This window comes from Ambystoma mexicanum, chromosome 3q, assembly GCF_040938575.1.
Source record: "Ambystoma mexicanum isolate Mex_15411 chromosome 3q, UKY_AmexF1_1, whole genome shotgun sequence".
NCBI lineage: Eukaryota > Metazoa > Chordata > Amphibia > Caudata > Ambystomatidae > Ambystoma > Ambystoma mexicanum.
Genome location: NC_090926.1, coordinates 60,864,258 through 60,883,660, shown reverse-complemented (window position 1 = coordinate 60,883,660; position 19,403 = coordinate 60,864,258). Strand labels below are relative to the sequence as shown.

The window sequence follows — 19,403 nt, the reverse complement described above, 5'->3', positions numbered from 1 at the left end:
AGAACACCCGCCAACTCCTACCACCTAGGAGCAAAACAAACAGGCAGTGACCAGGTTTACCGAATTGAAACTACCAGCAGAACCCCAAAATCCCATTTGCACTCTCCCCCTCCACCCAGTAACAAACCCTCCCCTGCCCCTCATTCTTTTCATGTACGACAGAGTGCCTGGAGACCATGAAAATGCCAGCGGTGTGTGGTTCAAATCAACATAACATATTGTTTTGAAGTCTATGTTTGCACATGTAGGACGCAAACATTGCTGACTCAGTCACTTTAATGAGTAGTGAAGTTCCTTCAATCTACTAAATAGTAAGTGTCAATGTATTGATATAACCACGCCATGAGTCTCCGAAATGTCTATATTGGTAGGACATGCACATAAAATAAGTGGCAGAATCACATTTTGCTGCATTTTTTACTGATTTTCAGTGCAAGGAGTATCAGGGGAGGCAGAACCCCCCACCTACGTCCTTACCCGGCTTTCTTATCTACCGAAGCCCAATCCACCATCTGATTTTTGCAGCAAAAAAAAGGTTAAATTAAATGCTGCAAAATGTGATCCGGCTAATTTGTAAGTAGAACAAAGTTTGGAACATCCTTATTTGTAGGCTAGATTCCATCCACAGCGATTCATCGCCTGACTGAATGGGAAGGAAGATTGTAAGAAGCCATATGTTGGTGGTTATAGAAGTGGACATCTACACCTCATCCATCACTGAAAAAAACCAAGTTCCTCCTAATGTTCACTGGGTGGCATCTTTAGGCGAAACATCCTTGGTTCCCTCGGAGCACAAGCAGGAGGCGGCCTGTTACCTCGGTGGTTGTTATCGATGCATTCTGGGTTTTCCGGCGGCGTATTCTGGAAGACGAATCCATCAGCTGTGGTCTTTATGATGTTTTTGCCAATCCTGTAGGATTGCTGACGTATCCACGTTGAATATCTGAGGAAAAAGAAACTGTGCATTTGAGTATGTAACTATTCAAAACCCTTGATTGTTAGACTTCCCATGGAAAACACTTGGATTGATCCCAGGGATCATTGAACAGACTGTATGGGAGGGGGGGCGATTTAGGTGTTTAGGATTGGGAAGGGCTTTGAGGGGGCTCAGAAGGTTCAAGCAAATAGAGATGAAATATGTGTGCAGCTCTCAAGCTAGTGAGCTCCATTACAGTTTAATAATTGTATCACTCTTTTCTTATGGTGCTCCAAACCGGTGAAGCTACCAGCAAGATATCCATGCATAATATATCATTCATTATATGCAAAACGCCTCCCCTCCCATTACTTTCTGCTTATTTGAGAAATGCAATTCCTAGTCACTTGTACCCCACACATACCTAGAGTGCTCCGTTTGTCCCATTTTGGGTGAAAGTACCTCATCTAGCCGTGTTTTTCTTTATAGTTTGGTCCATCAAGTCCTTTTTTTAATGGTAAACCTAAAACTACCCGGACCAGAATGCAAACTGATGTGAGCTGAAAAGCCAGAACTGTGTGAAATTCCTATATGAGACAGTTTGAAATATCTGGTGTCCGAGTCTGGTCATTTGAGAGCCTGAAAACACAGGTGCCAGTATTTTTATGTTGAATAGACTGCGAACCGATTTGCTGCATAATGTATAACGAATCAGAACTGTTTTTAGTTGCAATCACACTGATAATAATACACCATAATGACAAAGCAAATTCTTGTCTGTCAATCCATAAACTCATAGCGCGATTGCTTGCATCTCATGTTAGTGGCACTGCTGGGTTACTTTAAAAAATCTTAAGGGGTCTGTTGTGACTTACCTTTTCCCTTGCTCCTGGATGAGCGCCTGGATTTGCAATGTTGTGTGAATGTTCTCTGCTGGGTGTTCTATGAATGACAGTTGAATGACAGTTGATGCGAGGCTGGCTTTGAGAGAGTGTCTGGTAGACGTGTTCTGATGTGTGCCTATGTACCAGAGTCCTGTAACCTGTAACTGAATCTATGTTACCTGTACATTAAGTAATGGACTCTCCTTTTGCACATGGGCCCCCGCTGATCTTTTGTCCCAGGCCTCTGTGACAGCCCTACCTGAGAATGGTATGTTGGATCGGGGAAGTGAATGTTGCGATAACTCTCGCGTCCAGAGCCGCTCAGAGCGGGTAAACTCCCTCAAACTTAAGCGAAGCACTCTGTGAGGGCTCGGGGCGTTACTGGCTCTCTCCTAGCTAAACGGGGGGTAGAGATTATGTTATGCCCTTTCGCTTGACCACAATTGATCCCACTTACTTCCCACACTACCCCACCCCCCACTTCCTACAATCCTACCCCCCCGTTCCCTAGCCCCACGTGCACATATGCATATAAAACAAAAGGGTCCATTACCCAGTTAAAAGATATGGCAGCCATCCAGAGGAGGCGCACAGGTTGCCAAGAGAACGTGGCTGGTCACAGATGGATCCTGCCTGCGTTCCCGGACGCCTGATTGACCCCAGGTGCTGAAAGTGTGTGTCATTTGGAGAGTGCGCGGGCAAGTGACTGATTGGTGCAGTGGACAGCTTGGCACCTACCTGCACAAAGGTAACTGAACATGAAACTAAGCTGAAGAGTAAAGCGCCTACACCTTAAGTGCTACCGAGCTGGTGTGTATCATTTGGTACAAAAGCGTTCTTACTAGAGTTGCCTTATGTTTTCTTTTTATATTTTAGGAAACACCTATTGTATTCTTGTCACATTCAATCCCTTGTTTTACTTTCACAGCCACGAAAAGTGTCAAATGCAGTCTTTCGCTACATAGAGGAAAAAGTGGTCCTGGATGAAAAGTTATCTCAGCTTTTCGTAGCATGGGGCCAGTGGCTTACCCACGACGTGGAATTTTCCCCGCAGGGTCTAGTAAATTGCACTCAGCGGGGCTGCAACAACGAGGGCAACAGCTTCCCGGTGCAGGTAAATCTGAGTGCATAACCCCATTTTCAAATTAAGATGTATGCGGACGAGTTATTACTTTCATATAAAGATTCTGACTGTACTAAATAACAATGCACAAATGAAGCAATCGCCCATCACCCAGTCACAGAACAAGTGAACCACATTTCAGATTGGGAATAGAAAGACGCCTCTCTAGGGGTACAAACATAGCACCTGACCAGTGCAATAATCGGGGATGGGGGTGGTTTCCTCCTCGCATTCCCACGGAATCCTACTTCCCACTCTGTGCAATTTACACTAAACTACACTAACTGCTGTTCCATGCCAACCTAGATGTCATTATGTTATATCTATACACTCTGAACAAATGATGATGGCTGATCCTTGCATATTTGAGCTCTCCTTGCCTGTCACACTATTTCAGGGCTCGTGGAATCAGTATTCTGTGTGTTCTCCTCTGATTCCTACTAAATCCATTTCTGCTGTATAAACTGACTACGGCTCTGTCAGGAGTCGCCCTCATTCTGCGGCACTTCCCTTCCGGGTCCTACAGACTTCTTCCTACACAAAGCATCTCCTTGGATCTACTGTGCCCTGAGCCACTACCAGGACATCGCCTGAACACTGCAGCGGGGAGGAAAAGATGAACAACACAGGGTTCTTTCCACTGCAGGGGTTTTCCTCGAGAGTTTGTTCTTGGTCCAGGGAGCACCTCCTTGACTTCCCTTTCTAATGGGAGACAGGAGAGGCATCCTGGGCCTGGTTCCACTTACAGAAAGTACCATATCCGGCCGTCCAAGAAGAACAGGCAAGTTCCTTTACACTACGTTGCTGCTAAATTGTGCATTTCTGTGAAACGTGTACAAGGTCTAACAAAAGAACGCGCTTCTGGAAACTCTTGGACAGCAGAAAGTAAACCAGATGGTCTAAAAGGTGTCAGAATGGAGAGAAGATACATTTGGGGATTAAAGGGTCCAACTAAAGGAAACCGAGAAATAAGTATGATTCGTTAGGGAAAGACTGATCTTGATAAAGGGACGTGAAATACTGACGATTAGTGCCCAGAAGGTGAAACCACACAGCAAATTAGCCAAACAGGGAGCTTGAAAGGTGGGCATTAACACATGGTATTGCCTCCCGCTGGCCACCCACAACATCCGCTCACCACTTCCTCCTTGTGACCTTGGTCACCATAGAAAGGAATAAGGGACTTTAAGTAGTTCCCGTCTCCCTTGGTCCATTGTGACCATTATGTGTGCAGTCTTTTAACTTGAAAAACAGCCACCTCACCATTGTCTCAACTTAAAAAAAAAAATCTACTAGCCATGTGGGCATCTTGCATTGCATTGCAATGCCCTCCATCTTCGGGGTTATTGCTCAATGTTCAATGTTCGTGAGATACATGACCAAGACAAAAGCAAATATTACCATAAAAGTTTCTCAATTTGAATGTAATTAGTCTGATTGGGTTTGATTAATAACAGTTCAACGCTGTGTTTAATATTCACATTTCTGTCATTCAAGTGAAGTTCTCATTCATGTGTGCTATTGAAGCTGTATATAATTCATGCTGGATCATGCTTTTGCACTTTTTCATATTTTCACGGGGCATGGTGTAATTTGGCCGTGGGATATCTTAAAGGGCTTTGCTCGTCCCATGCTGGGCTCTTCAAAAGACAGGTGCCCCAGTGATCCCTTGCGCCTCCCATTCTCCCCCCAAAAGTGGTCTTTGGTACGGTCCTCGTTAGGGAGGAATCCCGTTCCCGTTGCGTTATGGTCTGCTTTATCTCTGCTTTTTCGTTGATTAGTGGCTTGCACTCAGAACACGGCTGGAGGTGAAGGTGCCCAGGACAGGTGTATTGTATGATTGGAAATTCAATGCTCCTCCTGGGTGTCCATCCTCAATATTCCAAACCTATGCTGCACCCTCAGTGCCTATGGCTAGAGTGTTGCTCTGAGCCGAGCACCACATACTGCTTCCTGGGTCACCCACTGCAGAATCACTGACTATTGTGGTGACCACCTTTTGCGTAACTTCGGTCATAGTGGTTGGGTTCCTGCTACGTTACGTTCCACAATCATTGACTCTCACTGGCCAATCACATCACATTGTGTCACATTGTACTGTCACACTTCATCCCAGTCAACGAGAAGGAAAGCCACGTGTACAATTTGGAACAAGGTGAGCTGAAAATGTTCTGATGTAAAATATCCCTTTTTTTTGGTTGTTTTGTCAGGTACCATCCGATGACCCATCTGATAACGGTGATCGTAAGTGTATGCCGTTCGTCCGCACAGGTCCAGCCTGTCTTGCCAACTCAGTGGTGCGCAGTCAGATTAATGGCGTGACATCCTTCATTGATGCTAGCACTGTCTATGGAAGTGAGGAGTGCGAAGTGGAAAATCTGAGGGACAAAAGCAGCAAGAAAGGTCTGCTGCGCGTCAACAAATGGATTACTGATCACGGTCGAGCAACACTGCCCTACGTTAATGACTCCATAGATGCTTGCGGAACCGGGAGCTCCTGTATACCGCCCAACCCTTGTAGAAACGTTGGACCAGAACACAATGTATCCTGTTATATAACCGGTGAGTCATGCTTTTGGAGGCAAATGGGTGTGTTGGGCATGGTTAAAAAAAGGGCAGATTTGATCTTGGCTTCTGTAACCTTGAAGAAGTTGGATCTGTACCATGGTCATCATAGACGCCTGATGAAATGGGATGAGCTCATTCAGATGAGATGGAATTAAAGGTTTAATGGCGGTTCTTGATCAAGTTTTTCAACTGTTTTTCTTGGTATAGCTGCTAGCTGCGTTCATTGGCTCCATTTAAAGGTTAGATGCAGAGAAACAGCTGCGGGACTAGTTGCAATACACGCCTGCAATATAAATAGCTCTAACCATCACAGGTCTCAGAAACATGGGTGTTTAAGAAAGAAAATTCACGAGAGGAACAATATGTACTTTTAAAAAACAAGTTCTGTGCAATAAACTGTTCCTTAGTACTCCTAAAATGCAGCCAAAATAGATCAAGAAATACCCCCCAAATCTTTGTTGGTTTACTCAAAAATACCACATTGTATTGTAATCAATAGGTAAAGACCTCCCAAAAAATGCTCAATAGAACACTGAAATAATAAGCCATGAATTACTTCCAAAGAAAACATGTATTATCTACCTTAGTACTTCATAATATGCTCATAAAACAGCTCTGAAGAAACCAACAAAAACGCTCACTAAATGCCACAAGGTACCTCATGAAATGTTATTTATGCAGATCATTTGGTCAGAGTAGGTACATGGGATGAACCGCAAAAGCACACACTGCAGAAAATAATGATTTTTCTTACTGTTGTGCTGTGTTGTTTTCAACCCATCAGTACATTCGGGTGGCAAAGATAATACACAAGGGGCCTCATTACAAGTTTGGGGGTAATTTATCAGGAAATCTGCTGAATTACCACCAAACTTGATTACCGTTACTGCCACGTGGTTCAGTGGAGTAACCAGAGGGTTACAAGTGGTGATGGAGCGGTGTAATTCCCCATTTTGAAGTGCATAGGACTCCATGAGGATGGTGGATTTACCCCAGGTGGAATTACCGCACAGTAAAATGCGCCAGGTTTTGGAGGTACAGTGGAGGATTTACCTCCCGCAACAAGCTGGAGGGGAATCTGCCACTTTATCTACAAAAATCGGTGGATGTACCATGTGACAATTCTGCCGGCGGTAAATGCGCCAAAAACTACAATTTGGAGGTGCGGGAAGAATGGTGATAATTCCGTTACCACCCAAAAAAGTGGTGGTAAAAAATGACCAACACTTTTTTCCAACACCGCCAAACTTGTAAAGAGGCCCAAAGTGGAGGATTTACCTCCAGCAACAAACTGGAGGGGAATCTGCCATTTTTCCTCCAGAAATCGGCAGATTTACCATGCAGTAATTCCACCAGCATGCAATTCACCAAAACCTATAATTTGGCGGTGCAGAAAAAATTGTGATAATTCCGTTACCACCAGAGAAAAGTGCAGGTAGCAGAACTACCACCACTTGTTCCCACACCACCAAACTTGTAACGAGTCCCAAGGTAATTTCCCTTTGTCACTGTGTTTTTAGCAAGTATGGTGTGGTGAGGCAGGCTGCATCGGCCTCTAGCATGCTCCAGACAAACGCGACTGAACAGTCCTCTGACAGTATAATGAGGGGATGTGTTGAAAGAAGGTTAACCGAAAAGTACAGTACACTTTTTATAATCTTTCATTAGACTCAAACTGGAGAAGATGAATGTGGATGAAATATACTGGTTCTTACCAGGAGAAACACATTTGTGATAATCCTTTAGATAGCTAGTCTCATTACAAGAGGGCAAGGGGTGGATGATTCCTCAACAATGAGATTCTGATTAGGCACTTTTGGAGGTTTAATCTGCCTATTGTATTCCTGTGGAAACAAATTTAAGAAATGTGGGATACATGAATTGGCAGGAAAGTGATCCAAACAAGTATACTCAGTGAGCACGGATATTAAGAATCCAGGTTTGCTGCACTACTAGGTCAGGGCAAAAGGTTGCTTCAAAGTAGTATCCAGGGATCCAATTAACCACTTTACATGTTTCTAGTGTTGGCCGACTAAAGCTCTGGTATCTTTTGTCTGAATTTCCGATGCCCTACCCGGGGGCAAGTATGTGTACTGGTAAAGAGTCCTCCATCAATTGTCAACTTTTTCTGACAGGAACTAGTTATTCATGGAAACTAGAACATGGGATGAGATTCAGACATAGATAGATCTGACGGAGCCATGGTAATGTTATCAACATAGCTCTCCAATGTCAATCATGTTTAATTGTCTTCAACAGAAGCTCTGTGTAATGAATGTGTTAAGAGATGTAGGGGGGAGGAAAAGAAGATGTTCTTTTATTTTCCACAATGACCTTCATAATGCTTTGAGATAAAAGAAGACTTCATGGCAATCCATGCTACCAAACATGACCATCTCTAAACTAATGGTGCCACAGAGAATTCGAGCAGAGGTAGATGAAGAAGAGCAAGAGAAAAAGAGATTTAGTATAAAGGGTTGAGTGAAGGAGTACCATTGTTGTACCCATGTAAAGCTAATGCAGATCAAGGTAGACATTAAGGGACTGGTTATAAAAGAAACAGAGCAGAAAGTTTACCAAAAATCTGAAACAGTGGATTGAGAAGGCAACATCAAAGAAGATCCTCTCAGAAGATTCTTGGAAGCCTGGTTTGTGTAATCTTAAATTCACTGAATTTGCCATCAATTCCTTGACAAATCACAGTAGGAATCTTTCAATTTACCTCAGAATTGGGCTTTACCAGAAGAAATAATGCTTTCTCATGCTGTCGAACTCTGAATGTAATTTCAGTAGGCCACAATAACTTTAAATCTGCATCTATCGCCTCAAGAGATGATCAACCTACTCAAATGAATGGAAGCAGAGACAAAATATACATACTGTGTGGCAGAAAAAGTGGCCCAAATATTGGCTATAGTTAGAGCTGTCTGGCCCATCAGTTTGTCAGCCATCCTGGATAGCACAGGTCATCACATCCTGATGTTGCCAAGTGATTTACCTTTGATATAAGGCAATTTGAGGTATGAGCGTATTGCATGGTACCGGGAACATAATGGGGGGGAGGGATACAGAATGATATATTTGATCTTCGACTCCCCTATGAGATCATCTGTTTACAAGAAACATGTCTGATTGAAGCCCCTTTGGGCCAAATGTATTCTACCTATCACAAGCCTGCCTTGAAATCAGTTCATCGGAGAATGTTGGTAAAGTTAAATAGGATATTGCAACATGAAGACATTGATACCGATTTCCTGCATTTACAAGTAGCGAAAATCTCTTAGTTTAAAGGCAAACAGAGATTGCTTGTTACATTTGTTAATATGTACATTTGTACATATTACATTGGAAGCCTCTGATTAATACACTGAAGTTCTTGAAAGATAATTATTAAATATTAGTAAAGTTGCTTCCAATTAATGGACAATTTTAATAGTTGCTTGGAATGTCCTGGTTGGACAAGACCAGCTTTTTTATAAAGATATTTTGTATGATAATGATTCTTGGAATATTCCTTCCAAGGCAGGTCCAGCCCAAGAATAATATCAATGCAAGGGGATATGTCTTTCTAAACCCGCGTGATCTGATTTATGCATTTTAGATGAAAGGTTTTAAAATGATCAGCCAGCAAATTATACCTTATGAAAAAACAAATATTATTTTGATCTTAGGTTATGCCTTAATTCAAATAATGAATTGTAGTGTTTCGATGTAAAAATGACACCGGAAATTGATCATCATGTGATAAAATGTAAAATTAATTTGGACAATTTAAACATGCGGATATAAATGTCCCAAAGAGCATCTGACATAGAATGATCGCAGAATAACCTGATCAGAGAAAACTCTCAATATGATTATCTTTGAAAAAATGTATTATCAAAGGCTGATTCTTCCATATACAGAAGTAGGAACAGGCAATTATACTAAGCAACATGCATTTTAAATTAATGAAACAAGTGTGTGTGTGTGTGTGTGTGTGTGTGTTTATGTGTGTGTGTGTGTGTGTGTGTGTATGTGTGTGTGTGTGTGTGTGTGTGTGTGTGTGTGTGTGTGTGTGTGTCTGTGTGTGTGTGTGGGTGTGTGTCTCTGCGTGTGTCTGCATGCGCATGTGTGTGTGAGAAGAAAAGTTGATCTCATTAAAGCAATGAAAAGCTCAAGAGTAGGTGGTACCAAAAATATCACTATGGCACAAATTGAACAGAATCCTGTGCTTCAGGCAAATAGACTTGTACCAATCTATAAAACGTAATGCACCCTATGCCGAAACCCAGACGATTAGAAAGGCTCTAAAATGATCCCAATTTCTAAAACAGATGATGCTAAGAATCAGAGAAAATATGATTGTGTTGTAGTATTGTACATTTACATTTTAGAAATTAATATAAAGAAGACTGCCATAATAATATTCAATGGCATAAGAATAATATACCAAGTGTAAATGGAGAATTAGTAATTAGTAATAATACTGTTGACAATTATAAATACTTGGGAATAATATTTGACAAACATAGTAATTGAAAAAATCCATATAAGAGCTATCAAGTGAAATATTAAGTTGAGGAATATTTTGCTAGATGTGAAAAACCATTCTTAAATGGTGCAATGTCAAATTTGTGCCAATATTATTATGTGGACTGACCATGATTTATGATGAAGATATGACTTGTGTTAACCAATCCAAAAGTTTAATATTGAAATCATATTTCAATTTAAATAAATCTACCAACATTAAAGGAAGAGAGAGGGCTGGATCCCGGACTAACAAGAGCCTCAGTTAAGGTCAAAATGGCCATCATGCCAGATTAGGAAAAGAGGAATTTAGCGTACTTGAAGAATTTATTATATGAGGAAATACAACATATCGGTTGAAACTCAAGGCATTTATCGGGATTACTAAAATAATAATAATAGGTTTATTAGAAAAGTGGGCAGAGTGTGAGAATTTGGGCAATATGCAGGTAAGAGTTCAAGCTTGTTTACTAGAACTGAATAGGACATTGGCTCTTCAAGAATATTCTAAGAGTAAGGAATGCATTAAAGCCAATCAAAAAGAATATAGAACTGGAGTCCCACAGAAATGTAGTTACAAAATCAGAATAGCCAAATGACATTATTCATGCTCAATTGTCATTTTAATCGTTTATAGGTATTGGAGCTTGGTATGGTATTCCTTGCCATGTGTGCCCTTGTAGAATATGTAATGCTCAAGTAAACTCCCTTTCACATATCTTTTAATTTATTTGTTTCTTGGTAATTTAGGAGCAATGTGGTTTGGAGAAATATTGGGTGAAATTCCATGTTTACCATTTGACCAAAGTGTGGCTTACCTTTACCAAGGTGTAATAAATGGATCAGAGACATCTGATCACTTGACCCTTTTGCCTTATTTTTCCACAGAATGTCCTTATGGGGGCACAACCCCCATACCACCCTCTGCCGCCCTCACGCTCCTTGCCCCCTACCCCAACTACCCTGAAAACTAATATTTCATGTGCCCTAGCCTCTATGCCATCACCTAAAACTTAAAAAAACAAGCTTGTCTGAAATGTGAGAGGAGGGCAACACTGTACAGTCAATACAATCAATAGAATCCAACAACATTGATTGACTGGCATTTTGGAACAGGCAAAACGTCATTGTTCTTCCCCTGCTGGAGTATAGCCTAAATTGCCCCACAACAGCCACGCATGACTTACCTCAGTATTTAAGTACTGAGCTCCTACGTCTCAATGCTAGTCCTGATGCCAATGGGTTGGCATGAAAATATCTCCCATCTCAAGCACAACACTGGCTGCAATGCCAGAACAGCTTCAAATATTTGAAATGCCCTGGTTCGCCTTCCTATCCCCTCAGACCTGATGCCAGACAGTTATGAAGTAAACTATATAAATACATGTTTACATTTTAGATAGTTCACATGAAACACCTATTGGGAGTGCAATTGGCCAGGATCACATTAGTATTGATCTTATAATGAACTTTCAAAATCTTAGGGCCCTGGTTGTTACCATAGTGGTAATAATAGATTTTTGTATAGGCTGAAAGTTTGCAAGGAACACAGCTTCCTTGTCTCTGTGTGCCTCCCTATTTTCCTCATATAGGTGAATATTCTGGTACTGCTTTCCCAGCTTTCTTTCACCAAAGACTCAAGCTGACTCCATCAATGGTGTCCCAATGTATGTGAACAGACAGCATGACAGAATGTCTTTACACATTCTATTAGCATCTCTTCCAGGGCCCTGATTCTAGATTTCAGAATTTCATTGAATTGCACCACCAAACCATTAATTTCTGGGTGGCCCTTGTGAAAAGGTTTAAGACATCCATATTCAGCTCAGACGTGCTTCATGTACGCATACATGCAATGCATTGGTTGGTTCCATTTCCAGATATCATGTGCACAACCAGATATTTCCTTTGGCCATCCAAAGCAGGGTCTCGCGCCAGCAAGGTAATCATTTCCCCAAAAAATACATACTCTTTTAGGGGATGATTCTCGTACATTGACACATCTACCATGGTCATCAGTGCAAGGGTTGGCTTGTTTTTATGAAAAATTCTATGGACTGAGCCCCTGCAGTTGTAATATTTCACCTCAGTTTCCATCTAATTCCACTAGACGTCAAGAGACAATCTCTTCTTTCTTTACCGTCCTCCTTTCTATGAGTTCTGACAAGCTACTTTATGCATATTGGAGAATGGTATATTGGTGTGAACTAGGCAGTAACAGCTTCATAGCTGTCTTTTCGTTTAAGGCTGTTTGCCTCAGGATGCAGGTGTACCTCTTTCCTGTACATCTTACACATACAAAGTTACTCATTCCTTTCCTGGGACGGACTCCGCGTGCTAAACAGATTCTCTTGGTTTCCTTTTTCTAGAGTGGATATTGATGTCATCTGAGCACACAATACAATTCTTTGAATGGATTCCTTTCACTGCAACTTCATGGAAACCCCCGCCATACTGTGGGGAAGCTCTACTAGCCCACTCAACCACATCACAAGGCCATATGCAAATGATATGCTTCAGGGTAACCCATGTAATTGCACTGCAATTGAATTAACATCCAAATTAATCCAGGATGTTGTTCATAACCGCCTACTGACACAGACTGATGGAATAACAAGTACCTAAGGTTAATATAAGGGTGTAGTATTAATGCTTATTTTTAGTCCAAAACACAGGAAGGATGAGAATGAGGGTAACCAAATACAGATGTGCATTCTTAAAAGAGTGTATGGATTCGGGATTGAGGAAAACTGGCGCTGCTTCTTGGCTGAAGACCACATCTCGCCTGTGCCTGCTAAGAGGCACCAAGGCACCCTGGGCATGTAACCTGGGCCCCAGTGACAGTTAATCATCACTGTGCCCACGAGGAGATTTTCGGAGCCATTCCTGCCGCAAGATGGCCGCCAGCTACAACGCAAACGTAGCCTCTACTCTGGTTGCTTAGCAACCATCAACACACGGATTTCACTCCGCAGAGATTATCGGAGGCGGAAGCCGGCCCAAGTAGCCTAAGGCCCGTGAGCCAAAGGCCCCTTCCTGTCTGCCTCTCAGCCCACTTTCATCCAGGGCAGGAGCCCTGAAACACCTGATCCCACTCCACATCGGGTGCCTGCGTCGCACCATGCTGAAGGAGCAGCTAGCCGCATATCCCTCACAGGCTTGATCTACATGCCTGTGATCCCGCGCTGCTTCTTGCCTGAAGACCACATCTCGCCTGTGCCTGCTAAGAGGCACCAAGGCACCCTGGGCAAGTAACCTGGACCCCAGTGCCAGTTAATCATCACTGTGCCCACGAGGAGATTTTCGGAGCCATTCCTGCCGTAAGATGGCCGCCAGCTACGACGCGAACGCAACGTCTACTCTGGTTGCTTAGCAACCATCAGCGCACGCATTTCACTCCGCACGGATTACCGGAGGCGGAAGCCGGCCCAAGTAGCCTAAGGCCCGTGAGCCAAAGGCCCCTTCCTGTCTGCCCCTGTCCGCACCTGCGCTACGGCGCGGGACGCTGTCCTGTTGCTTCCCCACCTTGTCCACTAACTCAACCTCACCCTCATCAACAGAACCTGTGACCCCTCCGAACGTCTTGCCGACACTCAGGCATGAGGAGGCACTAATGGTTGGACACTTTCACATGAAAACCTTGACCTCCATTGACTACGATGCACATAGCCTGGCCTATGATGGAAGGTACGGTAAGCGTAGCCTGCTGCCAAGTAATCATGTCTAGGAAATTTAACGTACTTGCCTAACATAGTAGCATGTACTTACGTCAGCACCACTATGCTTAGGCTCATGTTTCGATCTACTTACGTTAGCTCGACTTTTTGCTGCTTTGTCCGTCATCGTATCTATCATGTCAGCTATTTGCTTTAAAATGACACTCACTTTAGATACGTTTAACGGTAATCCAACCACCTTCTCATAGTTTATCTCCCAATGCTGCCCATTTGTTTACAGTAGTGGTATATCCCTAGTATCCATGCACGCCTAGCAATAATAATTTCTAGCAGATAATGCCCTATATCTACATGAACCATTGCCATTGATTATGCTCGTTTTCCTGCCTCATCAGCTATTGTAAACCCTATTTCCTACATGTTTGCCTGTGATTATTGCTCCCTTATTCAGTGCTACATTTTTCGCAAACTTCTTAAATTGCATGTAACCACTGCTCACTGCCAGTAATTCTCATTTTGGACGTCCCCAGCCCTAGAGCACCTTCTTTATCGGGCATCTAAATAACGTACGCTGTCAGGAGAGCATTTAACTCTGATTTAGCCCGATCACTAGCTCCTGTAGCAGCCCCAGACCTACATCACTTGCCTTATCAATCAGCATGCATCCCTTGTTCACAGGTGTGCTTGCCTGCATCCTGTTCCTTATAAATACTTCAGTTCTGCCGAGATTGACATTGTTCCCACCGACCATAATGCATCCGACTATGCTTAGCATGCAATTACCTAGCAACGCATATCCAGCCTTACACGACCTACAGCCAGTGATACCCACCAGCCTCCCTTGCTCTACTACGGATAGGAATTTCAGACTCAGAGCCAGACTAGCCAAAATTTATGAGCCCCTTGCCCGCTCACTGCCCACCATACCGAAACCCAAAACTACACCACTCCTACTGAGTATACCCATAAAAAAATCTAACTCCCCTCGGAATCCCAACCCGACACCCCCACCTAATCCCACTATCCTGGACCCCCCGTGTGACATAACTCAGGACCTTTGCCACACTACTTCTACTAAAACTATAGCAAGCCCCCATATTAAGGGAGCTCTGATCAACGCCAGATCGCTAGTAGCGCATGCAATAGAAATTTCTGATTTAATCCTCAAAGAAGACCTTGACTTCCTTGCTATCACCAAGACATGGCTACAATCAGCCGCAGGTCCTATGCTCATGCTGGCTATCCCAGATAATGATTCCATCCTGGGATAAGATCGGCCCAACTCCAGGAGGTGGGGTCGCTATTATCCACAAATGCAGTCTTACAATGAGATTAGCAACAACAATTAATGTCCCCTCCTGAGAAACACTTTCAGTTAAAGTCCCCCTCACTAATGCTCAGACCCTTAACATCCACCTGATTTATCGCCCGCCAGGCACTATAGGCACTTTTGACGAGGACATTAACGTATCCTAACTAGCAACCTCAAAAGCGCCACCCAAGTTCTCATCCTTGGGGACTTCAACCTGGGCTATAATGACCCGGAAGATTTATGTGCCAATACTATATTCAATACCTTCTCCGAATTAGGTTTTATACAAAGAAGCTTGGAACCTACACATACCAAAGGCAGAACACTTGATTGGATAGCCGACCACAACTGCCTTGTGAATATCACCAATATTTCACCACTAGCCTGGACCGATCACTAACTGGTATCGTTTATGCTTTCCACCACCCGACCTTCACCCCCTCCAACCATCAGGGCCCCCCTACTCTCACAAGAAACAAGAGAAATATTACAGTCGAGAGACTTATCCCAAACCTACACCCTACTCTCAACTCACTCCCCGAGAATTCAGACCCAAAGACTCTGGTCGAAGAATATAATAAAATCATGTCCTCGTCGCTGGATCTTATTGCCCCCCTCAAACTCAGATCGACCAAGCCTAAATCACACCTAAACAAATGGTTCACACCTCTCCTCAAACATTTAAGGCTGCAAAAAAGAAACTGCGAGGCCATCTGGAAAAAAGACCCTTCAGTAGCCAACAAACTTAAACTTTCTAAACTAACCACCCTCTACAAAAAAGAAATCTACCTGGCTAAACGTACCTCCTTTGACTCCCGAATACCCCAAGCAAAATCAAACAAGAAGGAATTATTCTCCATCCTTAAAGAAGTGGAAACCCCCATAGCGCCACTAGATACCTGCACCAAAGATAACAATTGGTGTTCTGAAATCCAAAATGCCTTAGCTAACAAGATTGCCACCTTACAAAACAAAATTACATGTAAAAAAGCTTCCTTAAATGATCCGCTCCTATCCAAACCACCCGAGAAGCTTCTCTAAAGTGACTATATTAGAAGTTGAAAAAATCATCATGTCATTGAAACCTTCAAACTGCCAGGGAGATCTGTGCCCGGCAGAGCTCATTAAAGATGCCGCCCGAGACCTCGCCCCCTTCATTACAAAATTAATTAATGCCTCCTTTTCCACAGGCTCCATCCCTTCGAATCTAAAACAATCCTGGGTGCTCCCCCTACTAAAAAAAAACTACACTTGACCCTACCACGCCTACTAATTACAGACCCATAACAACTGTACCCTTCCTTCTAAAAATCCTCGACAAGGTTGCCTATGCACAAATACAGAGGCACCGGGAAGAACACCACCTCTTAGGAGCGAGACAATCAGGCTTCCGTCCCCAACATGGGACTGAAACTGCTCTCATCAACTTGAAAGCACAAATCGATAAGCTCAGAGACAAAGGCCAAGCAGCCCTACTGCTCCTCCTTTACCTCTCTGCAGCTTTCGATTCGGTCGATCACTCCGTCCTGTGCACACACCTCCACACATCAGCCCATTTCTCGGACGAGGCCATCACCTGGATTAGATCATTCCTCAATGACATAACTATGAGGGTCTTCTCACCTACAGCGACAGCAGACCCCATACCCATCACGTGTGGTATGCCACAGGGCTCTTGCGTCTCCCCCACAGTGTACAATATATTTACCAAGCCCCTTTTCGATGATTTGGATCATCTCGGTATCACCTTCACCAACTACGCAGATGATACCCAGATCCTCCTTCTGCTTTCTGGAGATTATGAAAAAGATTTGGCCTTTGTGAATAGAGTGTACATCATCATCCAGGCATGGATGGCCATACATGGGCTATGCCTGAATGATGATAAAATTTAACTCATCATCCTAGGCACCTCCACTAGTCTAAAGAAACTAAGCCCTACCTGTAGCTCCTTCTTGATCGATGGGAACAGTATCAAAGTGGGTCAAGAAGTTAAAACGCTGGGCTTTTACCTGGGTTCTAATTTCTCCTTCAAAAGACAGGTACACTCCCTAGCCTCCTCCATGGCGTACACGTGCAAATTGATCCGCACAGCCAAACCTTTCCTGTCCGACGCCAGCTGCCTTACCATCGCTAGAGCCCCCATTGTGTCCTGCCAGGACTATTGTAATGCCCTCTATTTGGGATCCTCTAAAGCCACCACTAGCAAACTACAAACTCTTCAGAATAACGCTCTTAGAGCGGCTTTGGGCATTTCTAGAAGAGAGCACATGACTGGACACAGCCAACAGAACAAGTGGCTCTCTATTAAAGACAAAATTACCCTAAAAACAGTGTCCCTCACTCACAAATCCCTTAACAACGCTGCCCCAACATACTTAATTGACAGATTTCATAGACAGTCCTCTGAGAGACCGTTAAGAACAGCTTACAAGGACTGCCTTTCTATCCCGAACTTTAAACGTTCTACAATCGGGGGAAACAAGTTTCCCAGTGCAAGCAGCCAAGCTGTGTAACTCACTACCGCCATCCCTCAGAAAGGACTTGCCATATCAAAGCTTCCGTTCAAAGGTAGCTTCATGGTTGAAAAGTAAGCATCAAACTCACGCCGGTGCCCAGCGTGCCCTACCCATGCCTGTCGCACATTCTGTAACCAACTGTGCTTACTTGTATATATGTACATTATCTTGTGTTCTACTTACATTGTGTTTATGTATATCTTATGATTGCTGTAACTAAGCTTTGCATCTCCATGTAAAGGCTGCGCCCTGTACCCTAGGGTATGTTCGCGCATTACAAATAATAAACAAACAAACAAACAAAACAAGGTGAGTCAAAGTTTCTAGAGTCAGAAGCTAAGTTCCTGATAGGACAGTGGTCTTAGGTCCCCAACCTTCTATTAGGCAACAGCTGGCAGTCTGGCTGGACTTGGTTGACGGATGTATTAACGTGCTCACAGTTCTCTGAGTTGTGGGGATTCTGGCACCCCTCCTGTCAGCTACTGGTGTATGATGACCCTCCTGAGCAGAACTGTGTCTCACTCTCTCTTGCACGTCTTGCATTTTATGCTTTGGGCCCATGCCAACAAGTTTCTTCACCTATCTTGCACTTGTCTCTTGGCTGCACCCTAGCTCAAACCACTCTGATTCTTCCACCTGCCTCTCAGCACCCCCTCTAGACTTTGGCGCTCTTGGTTTGGTCAGTTCTTGAACTCTGCTTGGACCGCTCTCCCTCATGCCTCCTCCTCCTGCCCTCAGACTCTGCTCCAATAACAGCCTCTCCCAGCTTCCAATGTTCCTCCCCTTCCTTTCTCCACATCTCTCACCTCCAATCTCCTCTGGAGTCTCTTTTCCTTCTCCTTCCTTCCTCTTTGCCCCACCTAAAACACCAAGTTCTCCCTTCCTCTGATATTCTTCTTCCCCTGTCCACTTATCTCCTCCAACTACCTCTGGTGTGACCTTTCTTTCTCCTTCATCTTTTGTTGTCCCCCCCTCCCTAAAATCCTAATCTCCTTTGCAATCTTTCCACCTTCCTCCTCTCGCCTGCTCTTTTCCTTGTCCATTACTTTCCTTTGCCTTCTCTTGTCTCCTTCAACCACTCTCCAGCTGCCTCTCTTCACTCACATTTGCACTGTTTCATTGTCTTCAAACTCCCCTAACCCCATTTATTTGTGTGTGTTTTAGGGAATTGAGTTTCACTGGGGGTACCTGTGCGGGATAATTGATCTCTCTGAATTGGATCTGTGTGCTATGTCCAACCCTCCAACCCATGTGTGTTGACTAATGTTTAATTTACTAATGGTTTACCTATGGCTCTGGGGACCGAGTCTATATTAATTGGGGCTGGCATATTGGAATCAGGCGGCCCTCTCATGACAGCCTGCTGATTCTGCCAATATCCTCGCCAGCTAGCATCAGTAATACTTTCCTTGTTCAGTCTACTATTCATGGGGAGTGTTTGTAGCACCTTTTACCCTCCCTTCACCTGCAATATCCTGGTAAGATAGCAATTGCAGTCTGATCTGTAAACAGCTGTCATACTCATGTCTCAGAGCTGATTTTGGCTTGTGAACAAAAATTGTGAGCCGCATTCGGGAGGGGAGATTATCATTGTCCAAACATCATTCAGAAGAGTGGTTTGGGGTTATACATCAGTCCAGGCTGCATAGATTGAAATAGAGAAGAGTCCCTGGGGATTCCTCCTTGCACCTCTTCCACTTTGGAATCACAGAGCAGCTGGCATCCCCAGCAGCAAATTTTCCCACCGCTACTTCCCAATACCTAATCTCAAGGTATCGGCAGATTATTTTATTTTCAATAGGACACCTTGTTTTCTCCAGAGGGACCCTATGGGGCTCATTCCAGTTTGCCGGTATCCCACCTATAATTCTGGTGGCAAACTGGAAAAAAAA

At 43.6% G+C, this 19,403-nt stretch overlaps 1 protein-coding gene across 4 annotated transcripts in view; it reads left to right on the top strand.

Moving 5' to 3' along the window:
• The window catches only part of LOC138582114 (lactoperoxidase-like), a 464,456-nt gene that overhangs the window by 216,749 nt on the left and 228,304 nt on the right, over positions 1 to 19,403 (top strand). For all 4 annotated transcript variants that reach the window (XM_069653095.1, XM_069653094.1, XM_069653093.1 and 1 more), the window contains 2 exons: positions 2,729 to 2,914; positions 5,134 to 5,485. In XM_069653095.1, the coding sequence (XP_069509196.1) occupies positions 2,729 to 2,914; positions 5,134 to 5,485 (538 nt within the window). The remainder of the gene's footprint in view (positions 1 to 2,728; positions 2,915 to 5,133; positions 5,486 to 19,403) is intronic.